We start from the raw sequence: 26,418 nt of genomic DNA on the forward strand, positions 1-26,418 counted from the left end.
TCTCGGGTGGGGGGGGGGGGGGGTTGGGGAAACAGGAAAGGAATAAAAAGACAAAGTAGATTTACTTTTTCTGTGTTACACATTTAATTATCATTTACATCGGAAAACTTTCAAAAAGCTCTAGTTTACAAACATCAATTTACCGATACCTCTCATTAATCTAATTCTTGGTAGGAAAGGCAGTAAAATTGCCACATGTGGTTGCAAAATAAGTGTTGCTAACGATGTGGAAGCATTTTACATTAATTGTAAATAGTTGGCTTAAATTAACTTAATGCTAGATTTACGAAATAAATCATTGCCAATTGTAAATAAATTACTTATTATCATATTACAATTATTAAGCAATTAACATCGAACGGTGGAGTTACAGGTAGGAACAAAGAATGCAAATGTGTAGTTAAATGGTTGGAAGTACTTGATGGGTAATAATAGAAGCTGAAGATGGACCAGCGTCAAACAATTGGGTTAGCAAATTTTAGTTAAGAAAATTTCATCTTGGTTGTTATGTTCAGTTAATCATTCGGATGAATAGCTTGCGAAAAGAGCCCCGAGAAAGACGCGTTTCAACCTGTGAATTTCATAGCCTAACTGTAAAATTAAAAGTGTTATTTCTTATCAATAACTTGTTAATATTGATACTTTGTTATGCTTGCGAGTGACTTAGGTGCATTAGCAAAGGTGCAGTTGTAGGGGTCCAATAGCAGGGTTGTAGTGACAAGAGTGCATTGGCAGGGATGCAATGGCCGGGGTGCAGTGGATTGCAGTAGGGTGCATTGGAAGGGGTGCATTAGCAAAGGTGCAGTTGTAGGGGTCCAATAGCAGGCTTGTAGTGACAAGGGTTCATTAGCAGGGATGCAATGGCAGGGATGCTATGGCAGGGATGCAATGGCGGGGATGCATTGGCACCCCCCTAGTATTGAAAATTGGCCGCAATGAACACCCTCTTCTATTAGAGACACTAGAGTAGCAACAGGTATTAGCACAGCCAAAATGTGAAAAAATTGATCGCCAGATTGTTCGAGCATGATGTATTAAAAAACATTCGCTAATATCATACTTTTTCGAGATAAATAACCAAGATAAATAACGCTGCCTTCTTTTTAAATGCTAAACAAAAATGACGTTTCATAAATTAAAATTAAATACAACAGAAACCAGCTCTTTAAAATTTGAAAATTTCATAGTAGTAATTCTTGCAGCTTGTAAACGTATTTTCAACAATTACCAGGTAGTTGTCTAGACTCTGTGTTGTGGTAAATTTGATGTTCGTTAAAAACAAAATTTTCGTAATACATAACATAACTTATACAAGCCTCCATAAATGCGTTTCAAAAACCAGGCAAACAGACCCAAGTGAAAGAAACTGACCTTGGTATTTCTAGAGCCAGGAGCAATTGTGCCTTAAATGACAAGGCAATCCATGATCAGTTGCATTTTTTATTACCATTAACAAATATATCATTTTCAACAGGGAGAAGCTAAAGAAAATTGTTTTGGGAGGGAGTGCAGATCAGTTTGAGTTTGAGTAGCCATTCGAGAATACACAGCCAATTTTTAGGAAGAAATTGAGCACATCATATGGATGAATTCATTTATCGCTAGTCTGTCCCTCAGTGATTGGCTAACATGAACAATAGGTCTTCCCGCCTTAACGGATTACGCTGCTCGCTTTGGCCGGCCTAGCTGCGGCAATGAACGAGTAATCGGGAATGGCAAGAAGATTTAGTTACTGGAATTGAATGATAATGATAATAAAGGAAGCATTTCCATTTGCTTTTGACATATCTGTCGCAGAAATCAAACAGGGAGTCAAAATTTTCTAGCCACAGCTTCACTATAACGGGAAAACAGCCATTTGATTCACAAGCTCTGGAATCAAAGCTGTCCCTGATTGGTTTAAATCGGTTAATTATCGATTAAGCTCAACAGTGCTTGAATTTCACAGCAATGGAGTTCTGAAGCAATGCCGTCACAAAATACAGCATTAAGAATTTTTTAATTTTGATCCTATGACTTGAAAGAGCACCACGAAATATCTCTTAATTTGCCATATCAGATAAATATGTTAGGCCTTGGCCGAGATATGGCCACATGAGCACAAACAATGGTTGCTGTATGTTTCGGGATCGTTGGCGGTTAACTAATTTATGTTTATCGACTAAATTCGGCAAGCCAAACATTAATGTAATCAAAATTAGTTTTGTGTGTTACCAAAATTTTCAATAACTTTCATCTTCAATTGCCTGTTTTCTTTTATTTAATTCAGTTTTTTCCAATTTCGAGATTATCTTAACATTCATTTGTTTTCTGTGGTTTTCAACACGCAGCAAAAATGCGACCAAATTTTGTTTTTGCACCAGATCAATTTTCGACTGCCAGGGGTTTTTGAGAACGGCCAAATGGCAACCCTGTATCGAGCCTTTGTAATATGATCTGTGTACATAACTTTATGAACAGACCCAATATAACAGTAATCCGTTAGTAAACTTAAAATCTTTCGTTGATCGTATCTCACCTGGCTTTTCACATATTTAACTGAGTTGCATATTTAGAAATATTTCATGGTGTTCTACAAACAGACTCTTATCGCCAAGTCCAAAGTTCGGGAGAGGGTGTCCCTGATTTTTAAAAACACCCCCTCATCTTTCGCCAATCTTGTTTGCCTGTCTATCAGTTCTATTTTCAAGGTAGAAAGAGTACAGAAAATCGATAGCAATAGAAAATTCCGAAATTATTGAAGTCGACTCTCGATACTTTCACAAGGGTGCAGCCAGGTACGGAACATTTCAGAGTTAAAGCACTGGACTTTAGCTTTGTTAAATTTCTGGATACGTTACTCTATGTAAATAATGACTCTATGTAAAGGAAATACTGTACCTAAACCAGATCCAGTTCCGGATTCAAGAGATTTCAAACCGGATTCTGAATCCGAATCTCCCTGAATCCGAACCTCCGGGTTATCAACATGGCATCAGTCAACACCGCCTCTCTACACGAGATTTCTAAGAATTTTTCTATTTCCTAGAATCTTATGAGTCCACGTAGGTCTGTCAAGAATTCGTTACCGTATTTATGAAGTCCTGGAACACAACTGTTTCTGTAATTCTCTTGAAAGTCGCCGATGCTTCCAGCGCTTTGCCTATCGACATCCATTGGCATTCTTCATGAACGTTTGTCTGAAATGCATTCATTCCTAAATAGATGTTGTCATGATTCGCATTCGTAGACTCACCTGGAACAACGATGATGAAAGCACCAATTCAACTAGCGTTAATTATGAGAGCAATGAGCAAAGCGATTCAGGTACTGCCTCGTGACGTCATAGGTACAGGTAAATGATAGCACCTCTCCGCAAACAAGGAATCTACTACTTCAAGAGTTTTCGAGTTTCAAAGGTTTATGATTTGTCAGGCTGGAATAGGTTCGAAAACAAAAGGAAGATGGTCTATAGGTTCTTTAGATTCAAAGTAAAACAAACGTTTCAACTTTACTTCAAACAAAAAATTAATGAAATTAAAAAGATCAACATGTTAGAGGGAGAGATTATTACCCTATTTTATTTGATTATTACCCGAATATCGCTATCAAAACCAAAAACAAATTGTTATGGTATAGAAAGTACAACCTTTATGGGATCCAAGCTCTGGCAAGAGCTTACAAATGACATTAAAACATCTTCTAGCCTCGCAATATTTAAGAAAAAGATTCTTGAAATATTCATCGAATAATTGTATATTTTTATCTAATGAGTCATCCTTTTAATTTTGTACATTTTCTATATCATTTTATTCATTCATTGTAATTAATTTAATATTTGTAAATGTAGTATAAATAGTAGGCTTTAATTAGCTGTTATATTAGCTTAAAAAAAATTTGCTTCGCCTACTGTAGATAATTTTATAATAATAATAATAAAATAATAATAATAATAATAATTTGTTAAGAGGCAGTTGTTAAGGACGGTAAATAAAGTGTTTACCCTCAGTGAAGGGAAAGAAAAAAAGCGAATGTCAGAGAGACCTCGTCATAGAACAGAGGCTAGAGGTTCATTTCTGTTATGTGGTCTGGTTTGTATCTCGTCCTAGAATCATGCTAGGAACAATCTCATCTCGCTGCACTGGATTGATGGGAAAATTTTATGGCCATGACATGATAATGGAGGCGGGAATGTAAAGAAACAGAAGAAATGAACAGAAACTACGAGAGAACAAAAGAAGGGTCTAATCCTCATGGGTGATTTGAATGCTGACTATCTGAACACTTCGAAAAACAAGGAAGTAAAGCGAATCATCAAGGGGCATGGGCTCAAACAAATAATAACAAAGCCCACAAGAGTCACCAAAACACAAGCACACTCATAGATATTATTGCAACAACCCACGAACAGAATGTAAGAAAGCATATCACACGCCCTAATTCTCTCAGTGATCACGATCTGGTGGGAGCAGTTATAAAGAAAAATTGTCAAAAGTTTTTATCAAGGACAACATACAAAAGAAATTTTGCGAAGTATGATGAAAATAGTTTCAGAAGAGATCTCCAAAGTCAGCCCTGGGAAAACCTTGAAAAAGAACAAAATGTTGACAAAGCATGGACAATTTTCAAAGGGCTCTTGAAGTCAGTAATAGATAAGCATGCACCCCTAACAAAGAAAAAGGTAAAAGGGCGTGATTGTCCATGGCTAACAAATGAAATTAGATCCAAAATGAATGAGAGAGATTACTGGTTGAAGAAAGCAAGAAAGACAGGAAAAGAAAATGATTGGTCCACATATCGTCGCTTACGAAATGCAGGAACTCGAATCATCAGATACAGCAAGGCAACTTACCCAAGATCTGTCTTTCAAGAAAACATTAACAGACCAAAGCAGTTTTGGGAGCAAATTAAAAAATGTTATCCAGCAAAATCCTCAAAAGATCGAAGCAGCAAAGTTTTTGAAATAAATGGAGAAATTACTTCTGAAAAGAAAACTATATCAAACGAATTCTGCATGTTTTTCGCGACGATTGGCAGAAAATTGCAATATACATTACCAGCAATAGTGAATCAAAGTTTGGAATATCACAAACACTCAACATTGGATCATAGACAGAACCCCAAAAAGGTAACCTTTAATTTCAAAATGACAAACATCAAAGACATCAGAGGCATTTTAACGAAACTAAAAAGAAAAAAGGCTGCTGGTTGTGATGATATACCAACAACGTTGATTGTTGATGGGGCAAACGAGATAGCTGGTCCTCTCTCAAATTTGATTAATCGATGTCTTGAAATGGCAATCTTCCCATGTGCTGAAAAATGCTCTAAAATTACACCAGTCTACAAGTCAGGTGAAAAAACGATCATGGATAACTATAGACCAATTTCTATACTCCCTGTTATTTCAAAAGTCTTTGAGCGGGTTGTGCACAATCAGCTCTATGACTATCTTGAGGCTAATAATATGCTTTCGGGGAGACAGTTTGGTTTTCGAAAGCGATCATCTACTCAACATGCAGTTACATTTTTCTCAGATTTCATCAGAACCAATATGGACAGGGGCCTTATGACTGGAGCTGTATTTATTGACCTGCGAAAGGCTTTTGACACAGTGAACCATGAGAGACTCCTATCTAAACTTCTTAATTATGGTATTAAAAACAAGGAGCTTTGCTGGTTTGAGAGCTATCTGTTTGGTAGAACGCAAATTGTATCATATGATGGAGCCTTGTCAGAAAGTCAAGCTATTTCCTGTGGAGTACCGCAAGGATCCATATTGGGTCCATTGCTTTTTACCTTACTAATAAACGATATCGATGAAAATTTAAGCCAATGTGAAATGACCCTTTATGCTGATGATTCTGTTTTGTACGTTGCTGGTAAAAATTGTGATATTATCGAACAAAAGTTAAACAGTGATCTAAAACAGATTGCTTACTGGCTTCAGCAAAATAATCTCGTTATTAATCTCAAAAAGACCAAGACCGAGTGCGTCCTTTATGGTACACACCAGAGAACTTAGAAATCAAAACCTATGGAGATCAAGATCAATAACACAAAGATCACAGAATCTAAAGAATACGAATATCTAGGAGTAAAGATGGACAAGAACCTGACCTTTTCTGATCATTTCGAAAAAACAATAAAAAAAGCCACATCTAGAGTAAAGTTATTGTCGCGTATACGGCATAATATAAGTCCTTACACAGCAGAAACAATTTACAAGGTAACAATTTTACCAATTCTGCTTTATTGTAACAATGTGTTCCTTCACATGGCACCATCAAAAAAGATGGTGTATGAGAACATTCAGAGACGGGCACTGAAAGTAATAAATGGCAACAGGGACAGTGTACAGCTGGAGAAAGTCAGTAGTATACGAAACAAGATGTGTGCTCTTGAAGTTTTCAAAAGTTTGAATAGCGTATCGCCACACGCCTTTCGAAACTACTTCACTAGAGTAAAACACAGGCAGTGTACTCGTGCCAATGCAAAAAATATTGTTTTGCCCAAAGTACATTTAGAAGCAGGCAAGAAGGCCTTTTACTTTCAAGGAGCAAAGATTTTTAATAAACTAACAGACGAAATGAAGTGTGAAATTTCAATTCTAAGATTTAAGACTTTTTGTAAAAATTTTAACTTCGACTTTTAAGATTTCATTCTCATCATGTATTTAATTTTTATTTCGGTAATCCATGTATATTTTAAACAGGTCCTTTATTGATAACAGCACGTTGTTGCTGACCAAAGTTAACCTGTATAAATATGATATTATTATTATTATTATTATTATTATTATTATTATTATTATTATTATTATTATTATTAAGGGATTGAATGAAAAAATAAAGAGAAAAAAGAACGACGAAAGCAGAAGAACATGACGGCAAGAAAGGAAAGTACAGGCAGTGAATAAGAACGTCACTTGATCTCCCTTAAAATCACAAAACTAGAAACAAACAAAGTGGCATTCACATACCATTGAGTAAAGTTCCTTCGCTGCCACGGGCTCCTGTTGTTCTCGGTTTATTCAAGCACAAATAATACCTAGTGAAATCACCTGATGGAGAAAAAGATGTTTACAATAATGCTTACAGCAACCAGCATTCGATTATGATAGGAAAAAACTGGGTTTTAGGCCAGTAGCGTTTGTTTAGCGGGGGAAAAGGGTATACGGAAAGGGGGTATACGGAAAGGGGGTATACGGAAAGAGGGTATACAGAAAGAGGATATAGGGAAAGAGGGTATACGGAGAGGGGGTATACGGAAAGGGGGTATACGGAAAGAGGGTATACGGAAAATGGGTATACAGAAAGAAAGTATAGGGAAAGAGGATATACGTAAAGAGGGTATACGGAAAGAGGGTATACGGAAAGAGGATATACGGAAAGAGGATATACGTAAAGAGGGTATACGGAAAGAGGGTATACGTAAAGAGGGTATACGGAAAGAGGGTATACGGAAAGAGGATATACGGAAAGAGGATATACGTAAAGAGGGTATACGGAAAGAGGGTATACGGAAAGAGGGTATACGGAAAGAGGGTATACGGAAAGAGGGTATACGGAAAGAGGGTATACGGAAAGAGGATATACGGAAAGAGGATATACGTAAAGAGGGTATACGGAAAGAGGGTATACGGAAAGAGGGTATACGGAAAGAGGGTATACGGAAAGAGGATATACGGAAAAAGGATATACGGAAAGAGGGTATACGGAAAGAGGATATACGGAAAGAGGGTATACGGAAAGAGGGTATACGGAAAGAGGGTATACGGAAAGAGGGTATACGGAAAAAGGGTATACGGAAAGAGGATATACGGAAAGAGGGTATACGGAAAGAGGGTATACGGAAAAAGGGTATACGGAAAGAGGATATACGGAAAGAGGGTATACGGAAAGAGGATATACGGAAAGAGGATATACGTAAAGAGGGTATACGGAAAGAGGGTATACGGAAAGAGGGTATACGGAAAGAGGGTATACGGAAAGAGGATATACGTAAAGAGGGTATACGGAAAGAGGGTATACGGAAAAAGGGTTTACGGAAAGAGGGTATACGGAAAGAGGGTATACGGAAAGAGGGTATACGGAAAGAGGGTATACGGAAAGAGGGTATACGGAAAAAGGGTATACGGAAAGAGGGTATACGTAAAGAGGGTATACGGAAAGAGGGTATACGGAAAGAGGGTATACGGAAAGAGGATATACGGAAAGAGGATATACGTAAAGAGGGTATACGGAAAGAGGGTATACGGAAAGAGGGTATACGGAAAGAGGGTATACGGAAAGAGGATATACGTAAAGAGGGTATACGGAAAGAGGGTATACGGAAAAAGGGTTTACGGAAAGAGGGTATACGGAAAGAGGGTATACGGAAAGAGGGTATACGGAAAGAGGGTATACGGAAAGAGGGTATACGGAAAAAGGGTATACGGAAAGAGGGTATACGGAAAAAGGGTATACGGAAAGAGGGTATACGGAAAGAGGATATACGTAAAGAGGGTATACGGAAAGAGGGTATACGGAAAGAGGGTATACGGAAAGAGGATATACGTAAAGAGGGTATACGGAAAGAGGGTATACGGAAAGAGGATATACGTAAAGAGGGTATACGGAAAGAGGGTATACGGAAAGAGGGTATACGGAAAGAGGATATACGTAAAGAGGGTATACGGAAAGAGGGTATACGGAAAGAGGATATACGTAAAGAGGGTATACGGAAAGAGGGTATACGGAAAGAGGGTATACGGAAAGAGGGTATACGGAAAAAGGGTTTACGGAAAGAGGGTATACGGAAAGAGGGTATACGGAAAGAGGGTATACGGAAAGAGGGTATACGGAAAGAGGATATACGTAAAGAGGGTATACGGAAAGAGGGTATACGGAAAAAGGGTTTACGGAAAGAGGGTATACGGAAAGAGGGTATACGGAAAGAGGATATACGGAAAGAGGATATACGTAAAGAGGGTATACGGAAAGAGGGTATACGGAAAGAGGGTATACGGAAAGAGGATATACGTAAAGAGGGTATACGGAAAGAGGGTATACGGAAAGAGGATATACGTAAAGAGGGTATACGGAAAGAGGGTATACGGAAAGAGGGTATACGGAAAAAGGGTATACGGAAAGAGGGTTTACGGAAAGAGGGTATATGGGTATGCACAAAACAATTAACATCCTTCAGCGTGCAGTAAACGTTTTCCATTTTATTACGGACGAAAAGAGCTAACACAACACAATATAATACCTAACTTTTATAACTTCTCTAATTCAAAAGGGCGTGGCATCAGTATATTGCCAAGGGATACGTTTATTACAACCCCCCCCTCCCCGCATTCCTACACAATTAATTTTGACATTGAATATAGCACTCAGTATATTCCCCCTTAGCAAGAGGAATATTAAGCAAAACTGAATTACCTTTGTGGGGATTGAAATTCTCATGTTCCAAGATCTCTATATCGACATATGGGAATTTGGCTATCTCCGATGGCGATATGACAATGCCGGTCTCTTCTCGCAGCTCTCGGTATGCGCATTCCGAGCTGCTCTCCATAAAAATACCTAAGATTTCAAAAAACACATATGGCAACGCAAGAAATTTACAGCAAGATGGAGGGTTGAATTGAAGAAATTATTTACCTAAATCTACTTAACTGACTACGGAAATATTATAAAATCCATGTCAGTTTTACTGCTTCAAAAACCAAAGAATATGTTACTGCTTTGAAACAAATCTAGGCCCAACCAAGAGCTTCTTTCCATCTAGGATTCTATCTCCACCTATACCACCGCCACCACTACAATCTTTTTCGCCATTATCAATATCATCGCCACTTTTGTCATCCTCATCAGCATTATCAACATCGTCACCATCATTACACCATCATGCTTATATTTATGCTGTGTACACAGTTTCTTTTCAATGTAAATGTGCCACATACAAACTACCTTGTAATAGTCAAACTACGTGAGGTTTGTAAGTGTTTTGTTTTTCAAAAGGAAAAGACAACTGGTTCAAAAAAGGATCTAAATTGTAACTTCAAATCGGTAAAGTTTGCTAACTTTTCCTTCAGCACTCTTGGAATTTTAAACAAATCTTGTGAAACTTTCGTTGAAACGTGTAAAACTCTTTCCTCTGATCAACAACACAAAATTATCTCATCTCTAAACACAAATTTTAATAATTTTGTCGGAGAATTCGAATATTTTGCCCATTTAAAAATTGGTCCCATTGTGTTCAACTGTCTAAAATATTTGCCCCACTGCCCCCTTAGTATATTTATCCACAAGAAAAAATTGGTCCCACTGTCTCCTTATCTGAATATTGTACCAACAAAACTAGCCCATTTGGCCCTATCCTACATAGCTCCGTTGCCTCCTTCAACCTTAAACCCACCTTAATTTGTCAACAGATATAAACACAAACCTGTTGTTAGAAGCCGATGCTTGAAAACACCTTTTGGTAAGTTCCACGGTTTCTCGAAAACATCGTTGCATTTCCGTTTGTTTCTATGGCGCCTCTGAAGTTCCCATCTGCAACGTTTCTGAGAAACAAAACATCTCCAAATTATTTGGCAGTGAAATACTTCAGGGACCTAGCATGTGAGCTTAGATTGAGGGAGGAGACAGGATAAATGAGTGATTACATGAAGGATTAGTGGAAAGCACCAACGAGAAACAGAATAGCAGAATTAATGTCCAGAATTGTTCCTTGTGGGTTCTTTTATTTTTCTGCCTCATAAAATCTATAAACCCCTTTTAAAACAATCAACAGGACAAACAGGGACAATAGAAGCATTTTAATGTTGGAGGGGAAAAGGTGGCATGGAGCACTTTGTCTCAGGAGAGGACGCAAAAGGTTCTATATAGGGCAGCTTCAAGAGAAGAAGCACTTTCCGCAATGCTATAGGGTATCTGTTGCTCGATATCATAATAAATACGTCATTGAACCTTGCACCTCAGAACGCTTTATCATTTTTCGAAAGGAAAGAATACGAAAAAGTCAAATGGTTTGGAAAAAAGGTAGGCGAAAATTTCTACTGAGCCATTTTTGCTGAATTGGTCTTAAGGTACACTTATAGGCCAAGTATGTGCATTTCAACAAATAAATGTTTTGACAACAATATAACAATTAAACTAAAGATCACGCACATAAAAGTGAAAAATAGGGGAAATGGGGGTCACGAGCCCTTTATTGATACAACACAAAGATGGGCAACTGATGTTTTTAGGCTTTGCTCGCCTGAATTTACATAAGAATAAAACTGCAAATGTAAAGAAGAGCTTTAAAACAAAACTCATTCATATGATTAAAAAACTTTGTAATTTCACATTTTTAAACATACTTGGAGTTTACGAAGGTCCTCTGGAAGATGCGATTGCAAGAGGCGGCTCCAAGAATCTTTAAAATTCCATTGCAGAAACAGCTGCTTAATGGAGGCATCCTTCATCTCGCTTAACAGCTTAACTTCAGAGTCCAGCCAAAATTGCACGTGCTGTAATATCTTATCGACATCGAGTTTCATTGGCCTACCCGAAAAGTATCGTCGAAACCATTGCGCTAACGAGGCTGATACGTGAATAAACGCGGGGCTTGTGACGTAACGTTTGAGCAAAACTTGCAAGGAGTCCCTGCGAAGAAACCGAGAATAAGAAATCTTAAACGCAGTAGCGCAGTGAGGGGTGCGAAATTTGAGGTGGGGGGGATGGGGGAGTTGGGGGTTGGGGTGGACGAGGGTATCTTAATAATCAAGACAGAATGACAGACAGAAGATGCAAAAACATCCTCCTACTTAAAGGCGAAACAAACAAGGAGTATTTTTGAGAAATCCGGCGACTTTAGAAAGTGAAAATTGAGAAAAGCCAAAAACAGTAATATGCTAATACGAACCTTATGAAATAGCTGGCTTCAAGCTAGTTTTCAAAAAAGAGAATTTTCAACCACTCCAAAGGCCACTCACATTCATATTTTGCAAGGAAAGCTTCCCAGCGCCCCCCCCCCTCCCCCGGCTAGGGTGCTTTGCTTACCTTTGCCTATCTCCCAAACTCACCACTCTGGTTGCGCTATTGCTAAAAGACAGATTTTTTGTCTATGTGTTGATTTATGTATATGTTTGTTTATTGTTTTATGGGTATCTTTCTGTTTCGGGATAGCTCTCCAGGAATGAACAGGGGAAAAATTATGGCTTTATCTACAGCTGATATATTTGGATCCTCGCATATGGAAGTGCAGATTTTCATGGCTTATACATAGGACCCTATATAAATACGCCCTATACAGCAGTATAAATACGGCTATCCGCACAAAAGGCTGGAAAGCTAAGTAAAATTTCGGTGACTATCCACACGATGTAAATTTTTCTACCAAAGAAACCCCTTAAAATGTTTGGCCACCTTGAGATCCAGCAATTCCAGAGTTGAATTTAGTAATCCATTTGACTTATGGATTACTTATGGATGAGTTAAAATCAGGGGTGTAGTGCTAGGGGGACTCAGGGGGGCTCAGGGGGGCTGAGCCCCCCTTGTCAATGCCGAACAGTAGCCAATTTCTACTTTTGCTATTGTTTTTCACAGCGTTTCGCGCAAAAGCCCCGCTTGTTATTTTGATAACACTACACCCCTGGTTTAAATGTAGGCATAGTGAAAAACTAGGACCTTAAATATACTGAAGCTGTTTTTCAATATTTTTTGGTAAATGGTTTTCAGCTGTGATCTCGAAGCAAGTGAGGCTATCACCAGCAAATGGTAACAAAGAAGGACATACCTGAGCTTCGTGTCGAAGTGAATCATAACGACACCGCAGCTTAACAAAACCGGTTTTGGCTTCAGCGGGTACAAAATTTCTTCGCAGCTTTTGCCTCGCAAATAAATCTGATTGCCTTGCTGGTAATATTTGCATACCAAACCACGGATATTCGCGCCTAAAGTAGAAGGATGACGTGTCTCATTAACGATGGCCACAATAGAACGTATTCGTTTATTAAAATTGCAAAACAAACTCGTAACTTGAAACGTGTAGAATTATAGCTTCGAAGATAGCATTGCATACACAGGTTAGGGAAAATGAACATAGGATTTAGTCAGGTTATATAATATCGTGCAAATAAGCGGTTTAAACGTTGTTGCACGCATTCGCTCAAAATATATAAGCCATTTTTAGGAAAAACCCCTATTCCCAGTAGGCGTTTTTAAGCCTCCTTTACAGTGTTGTCGCAAATGTTCAAACACTCGATACAATGGCCATCCAACTCCCAGTTGTATAAATATTAATTCCCTTGTGCCGATAAAAGCAAATCCAATTTTTCAGGTTACTGCGTTTTTTGATACTTCGAAATTGTAAATATGCGACAAAACAATCGGATACGGGGAGGGGGTGCTGTGGTGAGGTGGGCTGCAGACATTTCCTTTATAATTGTGTATGAATGGCAAGCCATACAACTGGCAGCCCCCCCCCCCCCAATATTAATTTCGATCCGATGACACTGTACGGAGTAAACAATGTTTTCATATACCTGGTCTTAAACGGACTCTCCTTCGCTCTTTGTGACAGATCAGTTCTTTTGTGATTCCGAGACACTTGAGTGGGATCGAGAATTCAGTATTGCCAACTATAAGGATGTTGGTCTTATCAGGCCAGTCTTCACAAACGCTCAGGTCGGTGACCCTACTGACTGGAACACCAGAGATGCGTGGCTCACCAAGTCCCCAAACCGACAGGGGGTCGTGTTCACTATCGTATGTGTCGTCAGAAAGCAACGCCCGTTCTCGCTCCAGGATATCTTGGCTAATTTAAAAAGAAAGAAATCATTTACTGTTATATTAAATATAAGTATGAATACTATACAAACAGTAATAAGGTTTTTGGCTTTAGTATCCATCTACATTTTTTTTGTAAGTTTCTTTGCAGAGGGCCGATGGCAGAAATGTCTTTCCAGCAGGATCGATATTGTATTGCACCTTAATTCTACGAGAAGGTGTTAGGGGAGGGGTAATATTATGGCAAAGTACCCCTACGTGATGTGATTCTATTAATTCGAAATGCTGTTACGTTGCAAAAAGTCACTTATCACTGTTTTCTGTTGGTAAAAGTCATATTGTTAAGTAAAAAGGGGGTTACCTAAATCTTTCTATTTTTTAACCCTACAGCCTAATAGCTAGGGGGAGGGGCATTCAAATTTACTACTTCTGTTGAAGTGCTATTCTCTCTAATGATTTCAAAAGCAAATGACAGAAAAATCATTTTCTGTTCAACGAATATTGGGAGCATTTAGACCTACAGCCCTTGGTATAACCTGGTTTTATGCAATGTCTAGAGGTCGGTATGGTTCAATTCATTCCTTCCAGATAATTTTCCTACGTAACTTTACAGCCAGCATTGTTTAGGGGGAGCCGATGTACGTCCAGGGGCAGCTTGTACAACGAAAGAAAATTCAGGAAACAAAATTCAGTAAACAAAATTCAGGAAACAAAATTATATGGAGGCTCCCATTTTCTAGAGTTGTACGTTTATGGGGGACAAACTTTTACTGTATTTACAAACCTAATAAATTAAAATCATACATACTTCCTGGCACCATGGTCAAAATTAAACATCTGTGGATCACTGCTGAGCTTCTGTGACGCAATAGCATCCCCATCATGCCTTGCTCGCTTGGACGCGATGTCGTCGCCTATGTCTGATGATTTTCTCTTCAATTTGCTTGCAAGAGAACCATTCCTTATTCGAATAACCTTTTAGAAATAATAATTCTACTGAGAAAAATATGTTATAAGACGTTACCACTATCTGATGGGGTGGGGGCAGTGGCGTCGCTTGATCTTCCAGACTAGGGGGTAGATGGTCATCAATAGAAAAGGAATTTGGGTGCTATTTCATCGACTGATAGACGATTGTACCGACAAACTGAGGGTTTTGTAGACAAACTAAAGATTCACCGACGAATTCGTGAAATATTAGGGTGGTATCACACCCCCTACACCCCCGCTAATTACGCCCCTGGGTAGGGGTGAGGGTGGGAGAGGGTTTGGGAGTCGGGTTTAACAAGATGCGTATTCAAATCCCACAAGCAAACGTTGGGAGGATAAAAGGTTGGAGTGGTCGTCCCATACGGTTAACATTTTATTACATTTATCAAAGATAACTTGATTCCCAAGATCCCATATTAACTGCAACATTCATGATACCTGATAAATATAAGATCATGAAATTCCCTGATAAATAATTCCTCAGATTGTGTAACAGAAAAAAAATTGAATTTCAATCGATATTACAAGATGTTATATGGGTGAGTCAACTAAGTTGGCGAGTTTTCCGACTAAGCACCCCTAAAAAGGAAAAACTCCTCGTTTTTGCAATGGAACTTTTTTTCAAGGGTGTGTCACGCCACAGACGCCCCCCTTTGGCAACGGGCCTGGATGGGGGGCTGCAGCCTTAACCTCTGTCTAAATTGAAACAAGGGGGCAGAGCCACTAAAGCCCCCCAATACATGACCCCCGGTACACGGGCAGTGACTTTATGTTGTGCAAGAATAAAACATTGACAAAATCTGACACTAACCTTTTCAGGGTCCTCAATGCCAAGGCTAATTAATGCCTGTTTTGCTGCTTCTTGCTCAATCTCTTTCCGTTTTTGAATCGATGACTGAAGCTGGGTTTTCCAGCCTTCATAACCACAAGTGACAGTTATTGCCCCTGCAAAGCAAAACAAAACCAAGGTATAAGTAACTCATCACAATAGAAAAGAAAGATTAGAAATACAGTTCTTAAATGATGACATCACAAAAAGCTATTTTAAGAATTTTTGAAATTGTTTCCCATAACCTGAAAGAGCATCATGAAATACCTCTAAATTTGCAAAATCAGTTAAACGTATTACGAATTGGCTGAGATATGTCCAGATGAGCACAAGCTCTGGCCCCATCAAACCTCTGTATTTATTTAGTTCTCAGTAAATTGCTAATGTTCTTCTTTTCCATGGTATTTTGAAACCCTGTTTCATTACCTACTTCCAAAAAATTCTTGAAATTTTGGCTTCTGACAGGATGTCATTTGAATATTTTTTTATGGTTTTCTGCACCATGATACTTCACATCATAGCACCTTTTCTGTACTTTAGATTTTACTTAAATATCCTTTCCATCCAAAAAGATATAATAAGAAGTCAATCTTACCTCCAACAATTTTACGAGTATAAGCTGCCTGTGGTAGTCCTCTTTGCATTAGGTGCTCATCAAGAAGGCCCTTGTAATTTTCCACAACAGGTACACTTTTTGGTGTGTCTCCTCTGACATTTTGAGGTATAACTTTCTCTCTTATTTGACTGCTCCACAAACAAACATGATCACTATGCTCTGCCTGTTTAATTTCCCTTTGAGGCAAGTTGTCCACATGCAAACTATTGTTATTTAGTACAGCACTAGGTAAACTTTCGCCAACTGTTTGACATAACACTTTCTGACTGTCCCTCTCAAACAAGTTTTCATCAATTCCTTTTGGTTTTTTAATGTCAAGTGCTTCCCAACATGCCTTCGCAGCAGAGTGCTCTGCATTTTTCTTATTTTTACATGCAACTGCACCACAGTAAGTCTTGCCACAGAATTCCACTACTCCAAAAAGCTGGAAATTGGGCCCCTCTGTAATTTTTGTTGTATAAATTGGGCGTGGATGGTTATGCTTTTGAGCTAGTTCATTCAGCAAGCTCTTATAAGCTTTTCCAGAGACCTCATCAAATTTATCAGCATTAGATACTTTCCTTGAACCAGGCACTTCAATCTTAGTGTCTTCTATCTCATTATCTTTTGATGTAGATAAACCAGACCTCACAATATCATAGTCTTCGATATTATCTTTCTCAAAATCAAAGTACATTGGCTCAATTTGTTGCTCAACTGCATAAATGTCTGTTTTTGTTTCCTCCATGTTTACATCTCTCTGTTGTGTTTTGTTTGATGAAGTGCTGCCTATTTTATCAGCGGCTGAATGTATCCTTTCAGATTCATTAGCCACGGACTCTTTCTTGGCACATAAACTAAGGTATCTGCATGCAATTTCAGCAACATTCTGTTCTGCTCTCTTCTTACTTGGTTGTGGAGAGCTGGTATGGAATTTCTGTCCCTCAAATAGTAAAATTGCAGAGAACTCTTTCCTTCCATTTGAGCATCCTTCCACAATGGTATAAACTGGTTTTGTCTTTGACAAATTCTGCTGCCATAAATAATGTAAAATTGACTTGTAGCAACTATTCTTTGAATTTGGTCTTAAATCATCTGTTGAAAAAGAAGTTGCGTTGCTTATTGATTGATTCTGTGAATTTTGCAATGTGTAATAACATGAAGGTAATAGTCAGTAAAAAAGCAAAACAAGGACAAGAATCCAATGCTGTGTAATAGAATTTGAAAATAAATTAAATTTAATAAAAAATGATACTTCATCAGGCATACAGGGCTTCATCAGAGTAAATGTAAAGAGAGAGTAGATGAGTTTGAAATGTGAAATTTTTGCTTCAAATATAATTATTTAAGCTGTCACTCAAAGCACGATAAAAAGAAGAAGAAGAAGATGTTAGCAATTTATCTTTTTTATCAAGCACATGACAAAATATCATTTTGCAATTTTGAGGACTTTTGCATGTTGGGAAATGGAATCAAGCTTTTTTTCCATAGGAAAAAGATTTTTAAGACAAACAAACATTGCTATGATACCTTTCTGAGGGGTTTGGAATTTGCAGGGGGGGGGGGGGGGGGCTTTGTGAAATAGGTAGGGCTATTGTGGTCAATTCCAAAATCTAATAAACAAAGGGTTTTGATAAATGAGGGGCTCGACCTTTTCTGGAGCAAAAGTATTACTTAAAGTGATAACAAGGACCTTTTGAATTTTGAAATTTAGTCAAATAAAAAAAGGGGTGATAATATCTAAACCCCAAGAATACAAAGTAACTAGTTACGTTTACCCCCCATTTAGCAGCACAGTTGTTGCTAGGAGAAGTCAAACAGGAGGTATATGCAGTTTGATTATTTTGATATTATTCAAGGAACAGACAAACTCCAACCATCAACCTTTACATGACAAAATATGCAATTAAAATATGATCGAAACATTTACAAATAACTCAACAACCAATTTTTGAAAATTTTCAACACTCCAATAATATTAAGGGGGATAGTTTGAAAGCCAACCTCTTGGTTACAGGGTGACCCTTTTGCCCCATGAATATTGAACAAAAAACACAAATGCTAGTCTTGTGCCCCTTTACTCATCATACCCTTTTTATAAGAACAATTTTGTATCTCAAAACTGATCAAAAGTTAAGAACAAGTTAAGAACAAGCTGAGGTTGAGCTCCTGTAAAATGCAATTTTGAACAACATATTATCTCAAAAACAAGGATTTTTAGCCCTGTGTTAGTGCTTTTCGGTGAATATTCAAACTTGTTGGCAAATGAAGGTTTTCACTCACTTTGTTGGCAATTGAGGCCTGAACACCTCCCTTGAGCGAAAAAGCTAGCAATCACACTGCTTACACTCTATAAATCTATAAACAAATTAAGAACAATCCAGCCTCAGATTTTCGAAAAAAATAAGAACAGTCAGCCTGAACATATTTACTGGTTCTTACGAAAAGAACGTGTATTGCCTCTTGTTGCAGGCCTTTGATGACAGAACTTGTTTAGAGAACAAGTTGAGAAGCTTAACTCTTGCATTTAAAGTTCAAGATACAACTTTTTGTTTGGAGGGGGGCAGCCCTGATAAATAAGTGTCAATAACAGCCATATTTTACAAAGGCCCCCGGTATCTCTGCCCTTGCTTGCATTTCAAAAACTTTTTATGTATGAGCAAAATTTTAAAGAAGTAATGTAAAAGTTTGTTTTTTTTTTGACCAGAATCTAGGACGCTTTTCTGGTTCTATTGCTTTTCTCGATCTGTTAAGATAAATTTATCTTGGCTCCAAGCAAATAATTTTTGCTTACTTTGCAATGTTAAGGCTATATGTATTATTTGCGTCATTACTTTTTAACAGGAAAGCTTAGATAAAAAACTCCATTTTAGCTTGTTTTTTAATGAAAGAAGCACCATGGTGCTATCAAAATAAACATTGGCCAGCCATGGGACGGGGGTGCAATTTCAAATTTCGTAAAAGCAGACTCTAAAAAGTAACAGATTTGGGTTTTCAACCTTATTTTTGGCTTAAGAAACTCTGACTGCTAAAGTGTTTATCTGGTTTTGTATAAAAGCCATTGGCCTAGGCATGCAGCGAATAACAAACATAGCAGTAATTGATTGAGGCGTTCACGAACATCGTGAAGGTCTGAAGTTTTGTAATGGGCCTACTTACACAACGAGGCGAAATATGAAGCAAATCAATTTTAAGTAAAACTTTTATGCTCACCTACAGAAAATGAAGGTGAAAAGGAGTTCTCCGTCAGATTCCCCTCCATGTTTTGTGAGATTGTTGAAAATGCAAGGCGCTTGCGCAAAAGGCAAATTTGACAAGAAAGTTAACGATTTCCGAATATATGGCAAATAGGCCAAAATGGGAAGGACATAATTATTTTTGTGCATTGATGTTTGAAAATCGTCTATTGAAATGACTTTATTATCGATTAAGTAGATTATTCAATGAATGCTGCAGATGATATTGACATAACAATTTTACCTTAATGTTCCACCTTTCTTCGTTAGGATTTCCATTGAATTGCCAACATGAATACCCTTCCGGCCAGCCTGTTAGTATGCCAAGAAGAACTTGGAAACATAACAGACAGACCTGGAGGGCAGTCCATGGCAGACACCACCGCATAGCACTATATGTGACGGCGCGGTCGCTTCGGCATTTACCAATTCTTGCCCAGTGTTAGTGTTTCAAAGAAAGGTTGTGAGAATTGAGTCATAAACATGGCAGCAATTCGTCAGATGGAAGTAAGCGTTATTTGTATGGCTCCTTAGTCCACATTGTTCGAAGTAAGCGAGATGAGTGCCCGGCCTAACCTAAAGTGGCTACACCTGAGATGGACACTGTTTCACAATGTTGCTTCGTGCGTATATATAGATGCGTATGACGTAATTTTCTATGAATAAACGCTTCCCCATTGGCCAGATTGTCCCGTGGTAGTCCCGTGGTGATTCTATTTACATCCCGTGATAAACGATGTCATGGTAACGTAGGACCAAGATAAAATAAGGAAGGACTTGCGCTCTGAAAGCGAGGCTATCATATTGCGACCATAATTACGACCAAAGTAAACATTTAAGTTACCGTCACATAAATACTAGGAAAAAAAGCCTAACGCAAAAAAGAAAAAGCTCCAGGTAACACTTACCTTTATGAATCTTTTCAATTAAAATTTTCGCAATAAATCATAAAATTCAATAGTTTTATAGGGATTGGATTTTGTTTATCAAATTTTTACCTAGCCTAAAGTGAAAATGATCCAGATCCAGATTAGCCTGAATGAAATTGTTCCCACCCTGTAGAATAAGTATGAAATGCCCCCTTTGGAAATACTTGCTTAGATTTAATACATTACCTCAAAGGGCATTGTTTGTTACCCAAGTTTTAAATTTTTTCAAAGAAATTGAAGTTTTTTGAAAGGGGAGCATTTTCATTCAGATCCAGATTAGCCTGAATGAAATTGTTCCCACCCTGTAGAATAAGTATGAAATGCCCCCTTTGGAAATACTTGCTTAGATTTAATACATTACCTCAAAGGGCATTGTTTGTTACCCAAGTTTTAAATTTTTTCAAAGAAAGTGACGTTTTTTGAAAGGGGAGCATTTTCATTCAGATCCAGATTAGCCTGAATGAAATTGTTCCCACCCTGTAGAATAGGTATGAAATGCCCCCTTTGGAAATACTTGCTTAGATTTAATACATTACCTCAAAGGGCATTGTTTGTTACCCAAGTTTTAAATTTTTTCAAAGAAATTGAAGTTTTTTGAAAGGGGAGCATTTTCATTCAGATCCAGATTAGCCTGAATGAAATTGTTCCCACCCTGTAGAATAAGTATGAAATGCCCCCTTTGGAAATACTTGCTTAGATTTAATACATTACCTCAAAGGGCATTGTTTGTTACCCAAGTTTTATATTTTTTCAAAGAAATTGAAGTTTTTTGAAAGGGGAGCATTTTCATTCAGATCCAGATTAGCCTGAATGAAATTGTTCCCACCCTGTAGAATAAGTATGAAATGCCCCCTTTGGAAATACTTGCTTAGATTTAATACATTACCTCAAAGGGCATTGTTTGTTACCCAAGTTTTAAATTTTTTCAAAGAAATTGAAGTTTTTTGAAAGGGGAGCATTTTCATTCAGATCCAGATTAGCCTGAATGAAATTGTTCCCACCCTGTAGAATAGGTATGAAATGCCCCCTTTGGAAATACTTGCTTAGATTTAATACATTACCTCAAAGGGCATTGTTTGTTACCCAAGTTTTAAATTTTTTCAAAGAAATTGAAGTTTTTTGAAAGGGGAGCATTTTCATTCAGATCCAGATTAGCCTGAATGAAATTGTTCCCACCCTGTAGAATAAGTATGAAATGCCCCCTTTGGAAATACTTGCTTAGATTTAATACATTACCTCAAAGGGCATTGTTTGTTACCCAAGTTTTAAATTTTTTCAAAGAAATTGAAGTTTTTTGAAAGGGGAGCATTTTCATTCAGATCCAGATTAGCCTGAATGAAATTGTTCCCACCCTGTAGAATAAGTATGAAATGCCCCCTTTGAAATACATTCTGCAAAGGAAGGAAGCAGGAACAATGAAGGTGTCTGTTGAATGCTGAATTGCTGAATTGTTATTTTGTTATAGAGTTGAATGTTATAGATCTGATTTGTTGTTTATGTTGATGTTTCATTGCTTGTGTTTTTAATTTTATTTTAAAATAGGCAATCCTCTTTTTTCTTTCAAAAACCTGATTTTCTCAATGTCCAACTGGAGATTAGGCGAGACAACAACGTTTTTGAAATAGTCGTGTCGTCCAAAAATGCAGCTGTAGTTTGCATGGTGATAGCCGTTACCATAAACAAGCATCTCCTTCTTTGTTGTTTTGTTAAAAATAGATCTTCCTTCTACATGGCAAACCACAAATTCTTCATTTTCGTATCCATTTCGACAGCCCTGGCACCTTTTGATTCGCTTTGTCCATTTTTTCAGGACGAATGGAGCGTTTTCTTGTTATTGTTATTTTGGTCAGTATTTACATCGTTTATTGTGGCTGGTTCGTTTGTTTCTTGGAGAAGGTCGCAAGAAAATAAGTTTCCAATTCGATCTGGAAGGCATCTGCTATGAAATATTTTGTCATCAGTACATTTCTGACATTCGACCTTGGAAGGAAGTAGAAAATTGTATAAAAGATATTGTAGCTTTAGGGTCCGATATGTAGCTAAGTGAGAAGATAGCGCATCACCTTTGGGAGACAATTTGTCCATGGATCCTTTGTCAATAAAATGTTTATTTTTCTTATCGACTTCAATTGCTTCTCGCAGTAGGAGTAGCAATTTAGAACCTTCCTCTTCTATACACCAAAAGCCGGTAAAGCTCTGCCAATGGGGCAATTTATAGACAGGTGAACAATAATCATCATGACATGTACAAATGTATACAAAAATTAGGGAAAAGGTTCATACTTCTAACTTGTTCCTCGATTTTTGCTATTATTCTGTCAGCACGAAGTTCACTATCTAGAAAAATGATAGATCATAAAATCTTTACAAGTCCTTTGCCATTTGAATCTTTCTTCCTCATATAAATAGGTCAAGTTGGTATAGAATACATTTATCGACCTTGTCGGATTTCGGAATTTCTACATTGCCTGTCAAATATGAAACGATAGGTCGGTATCAAGAATATTTCAGATTTTTAACGTACTAAATAGAAAAAGCAGACAAGGACGTCAGCCAGTCTTATATGATTAAATAGATGCCAGAGTTAGGCGCTTACCATCTATCTCTGGTCTTGTGACAGTAGCTGTAGACATGCTTCGTGCCTGCGACGGTGCTTTGGACAAAACAGACGGAAGGAATATTTTTAATTCAAACATATAAAACATATATAAAAGAAAGGCATATTTTTAATTCGTTAGATTATTGGTACTTTGTACGTAAACCAAAATAATTTTCAAATAGAAAATAAAAACAAATTATTTGAAAAGCATAGCTTAAAATCAAAAAGCAAAAAGGTACTCAGAGTTGTACCTGGCATTTTTCTCCATGTAAATGTGAATTTGTCTTCTCCGTGTAGTTTTTCTCTTTTAATAAAAACTGATGCGTTACCTAAAACAAGTGATAATGTACATCGGAATACACCTGCCTAAAACAAAAAACTTTAAAAAAACATAAATAAAATTAGATCCGCAGAACCTGCTGAAGTGTTGCCGTTGCTTTCATTGGCAGCAACATCTCCAAGCGTGTGTACTTCTGGAGAAACAAATATGAAAAAGGGTTATAAGAACAAAATTTTATTTTGTTTCATTTTAGACTTTCAGTTTAAGGCAGCTATATTGCACTGTAAAGACCGCCAGCACTAAAGCAACTACAGTTTCAATAAAGATTTCAATTATCTGCTTCTTACCAATGATTGAAACCGCAACATTTTATAAGTCAAATAAAGTGTAGCGGAGCTGGGGATACGGCTGCTTAAAACAAAAATCGGTAAAACTTAGATCCACAAAAATGCAGAGAAAACTTTTTACTTTTGCCTTTCAAATCAGGTTCATCAACCAACGACTGCCTTTCTTTGTTGATCACAGCGTGCATTTTTGTTTCAAGTAACTCTGAAAAAAAGCAAAGTCAAAAGGGAATTAGAGAGGTACCTTGTCCATCAACAACACCAGGAGACAAATTAAAAAAAATGACAAACACAAAAATGACGGCATTTTGTAAAAAAATATTGTATTACCTGCTGAAGTGTTGTCGTTGCTTTCATTAGCAGCAACATCGCCAAGCGTGTGTACTTCTGGAGAAACAAATATGAAATCTCCCAATGCAACAAGATATATAATTGAAAACATAATATTTTAACCGTTAGAAGAAATTGGTACGCGAAAGCTTCAATAGTCTTCAACAAAAGAAAGCTCCTTGGTTTACCTAGGTGTATTCGGTGAAACTTAATGCTTTTCGTGACTTATGTATCAAAATTCAAAGTGAACTTTTAATTTGGCTGTTTGGTAACAACCTTCTTACCCTTCGCCTCTTTGTAAAGTTTTAAATGACTTTTGTGAACGGGGTTCTTCAACCTCCGTCCTTCCAAGTCCTCCAAAATCATCTTGTTCTTTACAGCATCCACCACTATCATAGGGCCCTTATAGCGTTGTTCCAACTTACGCCCCTTTTGATTTTTAAGGGAAATATTTGCCACCAGCACCTTTGCGCCAGGCTTTATAACACCTCCTTTCCCGCGAATTCTGCTCCTGTGCGTAGCAATTTGTTTTTCTTGTCCTACCTCAACATTTTGGAGTAACCTTGAATAAAGACTTATGTTGGCTTCTTGGAACTTTTCTAAGTGTTCCTCGATCATTTCGTCAGAAGGCAACAATTCTTTTGTCTACAAAATAAAGGTTTTCCAAGTTCCAGAGAGAAATACGCACGCGCGTATATCTTCAGCTTGATGAAGAAAGAACATTTGAAGTAAGATATAGGTAGCGGATGAACACACGGAAAAGCATCGATTATGTGAGCTAAAGGGCAAAAAATATGTGAAACAAACCTCAAAAGTTTCTGGTATTTCCTCCAGTTGCACAGGAAAATTGGGCTCCCTGCCGTACAAGACCTTGAAAGGCAAAAACTTTGTGGTTGCTTGCCTTTTTGATCTCATTGACCATAATGCAGCATCCAAGAACTCGTCCCATTTTTCAGGGTGCTCGCCAACAAATGCACACAGACGCCTGTAAATCATTTGATAACAAAAGAGTGCACAGAAAATAAAGATTTCAAAGAATTGTTCCATTGGCAAAAGAGGAGCTACAGGAACTGCATTTATTAAAATTGGACCCAGAAACGTACCGTTGAATCGTTTGGTTCGTCCTTTTATCTAGTCCGTTCGTCTGTGGATGGTAAGCTGCAGTCCTGTTGTGCTTCGTCCCCAAAGCTTGCATGAGATTTTCATTGATCTTGCAAAGATACATATATCATTTTCGAGTGAAAGCAAGTGAACAATGCTAAAATTAACAATGTACCATAACTTGCTTGTCAGCATAATTTAGTATTAAATCTGAAGCGCTTGAATAAACAGCAGCCAAGGGTGCACTGGTAGGGGGGAGGGGGCAGGGGATGCCAAAATATAACTAATCTTTACTTTTGCTATTGTTTTTAGCAACGTTATGTGCATGAACTCACCTTGTTATTTTGAAAGCACTACGCCACGGACCTCAGTCTAAATCTAGATACTTCTCCACTGTGAAAAATGTAAAAAGACACAGTGTTCCTTTTTCATGAGGATCGAGTGCTATATGATATGACGGTTATTGCATACAATGATTCAGCATGATCCAAAACATATACATATATGAAAAGTTTTTAATTCTTTTTAATTGGGTACTTAAATGCTTCTTCAAATTTTTACATTTAATTGTTAATCTGTAAAAATCCTTTTTTAATTACTGAATGGACATAATTATGCATGGAAGTCACAATACAAAATTTAATTTTCTGTCTCTTCTATAAAATATTACAAATTGTTATCACCTCATTGACAAATTCTCCTCCATTATCGGACAGGAAAGCATGACAAGCTCCATGTCTGAAGAAGATTTTCAGAATACATCCTGCAATTTCAGAGGCACTTTTTGATTTTATTGGAAATGCTTCCGTCCATTTACTGAAGAAATCTGTGGCAGTAAAAATGTATGCATTCCCATTTGCTGTTGTTTTCAGTGGCCCAACCAAATCAATTCCCATCATTTGGAATGGATAAGTGACCTGTTGTTAGAAAAGAGAATTTACTAGCCTTTTAGCCAAAAAATTCTAGGTAAAATGATTAATCACAAACATTTCCAGACATTAAAAAAATGAAAGCATTTGAAAAGTATTAGTAAATAAACAAGAGGAATGCCAAGATTCCATATCTCACCAACCGAGATATCTCTACTTGAAGCAAGAAATGTTTTAAAAATAACCTGGATCAATTGATAACCCTAGGACTTCTTTGAAACAAATTTTGATTGACTTCTAAAGGCGCACAAGTTAGTCTTTACATTGGCCGTATTTGATGCACACAATCTTATCATCATCACACTCATCAAGAGTCCAACTAAATGCCCACAAGAGGGGGGCTTAATTGAGCTTTTAGGGTAGTTATAAAATTAACAACTGTGCTTGAAAATTTACAAGCCTGTTTTCGAGTATATCTAGAGTAAATAAAACTTTTATGGGTTAGTCACTTAACATGTCTTAGATGGTTTTCCAGTGATTCTTTAGCCTCTAAACATACTCAGACAGTTCAATA

General features: G+C 37.5%; 1 protein-coding gene across 2 annotated transcripts; it reads right to left on the minus strand.

Moving 5' to 3' along the window:
* Positions 1–23: 23 nt before the first annotated feature.
* On the minus strand, positions 24–19,604 carry LOC135687541 (uncharacterized). 2 transcript variants are annotated; one of them, XM_065204123.2, is made up of 11 exons: positions 19,374–19,604; positions 16,157–17,251; positions 15,544–15,677; positions 14,551–14,717; positions 13,499–13,770; positions 12,751–12,907; positions 11,333–11,618; positions 10,414–10,531; positions 9,405–9,548; positions 6,962–7,042; positions 24–3,235 (listed from the first exon to the last, which is right to left on the minus strand). In XM_065204123.2, the coding sequence occupies exons 1-11, from the start codon at positions 19,540–19,542 to the stop codon at positions 3,054–3,056; spliced, it is 2,805 nt and encodes a 934-aa protein (XP_065060195.1). In that variant the 5' UTR covers positions 19,543–19,604; the 3' UTR covers positions 24–3,053. The 2 variants fall into 2 exon arrangements, with proteins under 2 accessions (XP_065060195.1, XP_065060196.1); XM_065204124.2 differs by having other exon boundaries at positions 19,370–19,604.
* Between the last annotated feature and the right edge of the window lie 6,814 nt (positions 19,605–26,418).

Source organism: Rhopilema esculentum, chromosome 20 (assembly GCF_057945365.1).
Source record: "Rhopilema esculentum isolate cy_ngs chromosome 20, ASM5794536v1, whole genome shotgun sequence".
NCBI classification, from domain to species: domain Eukaryota; kingdom Metazoa; phylum Cnidaria; class Scyphozoa; order Rhizostomeae; family Rhizostomatidae; genus Rhopilema; species Rhopilema esculentum.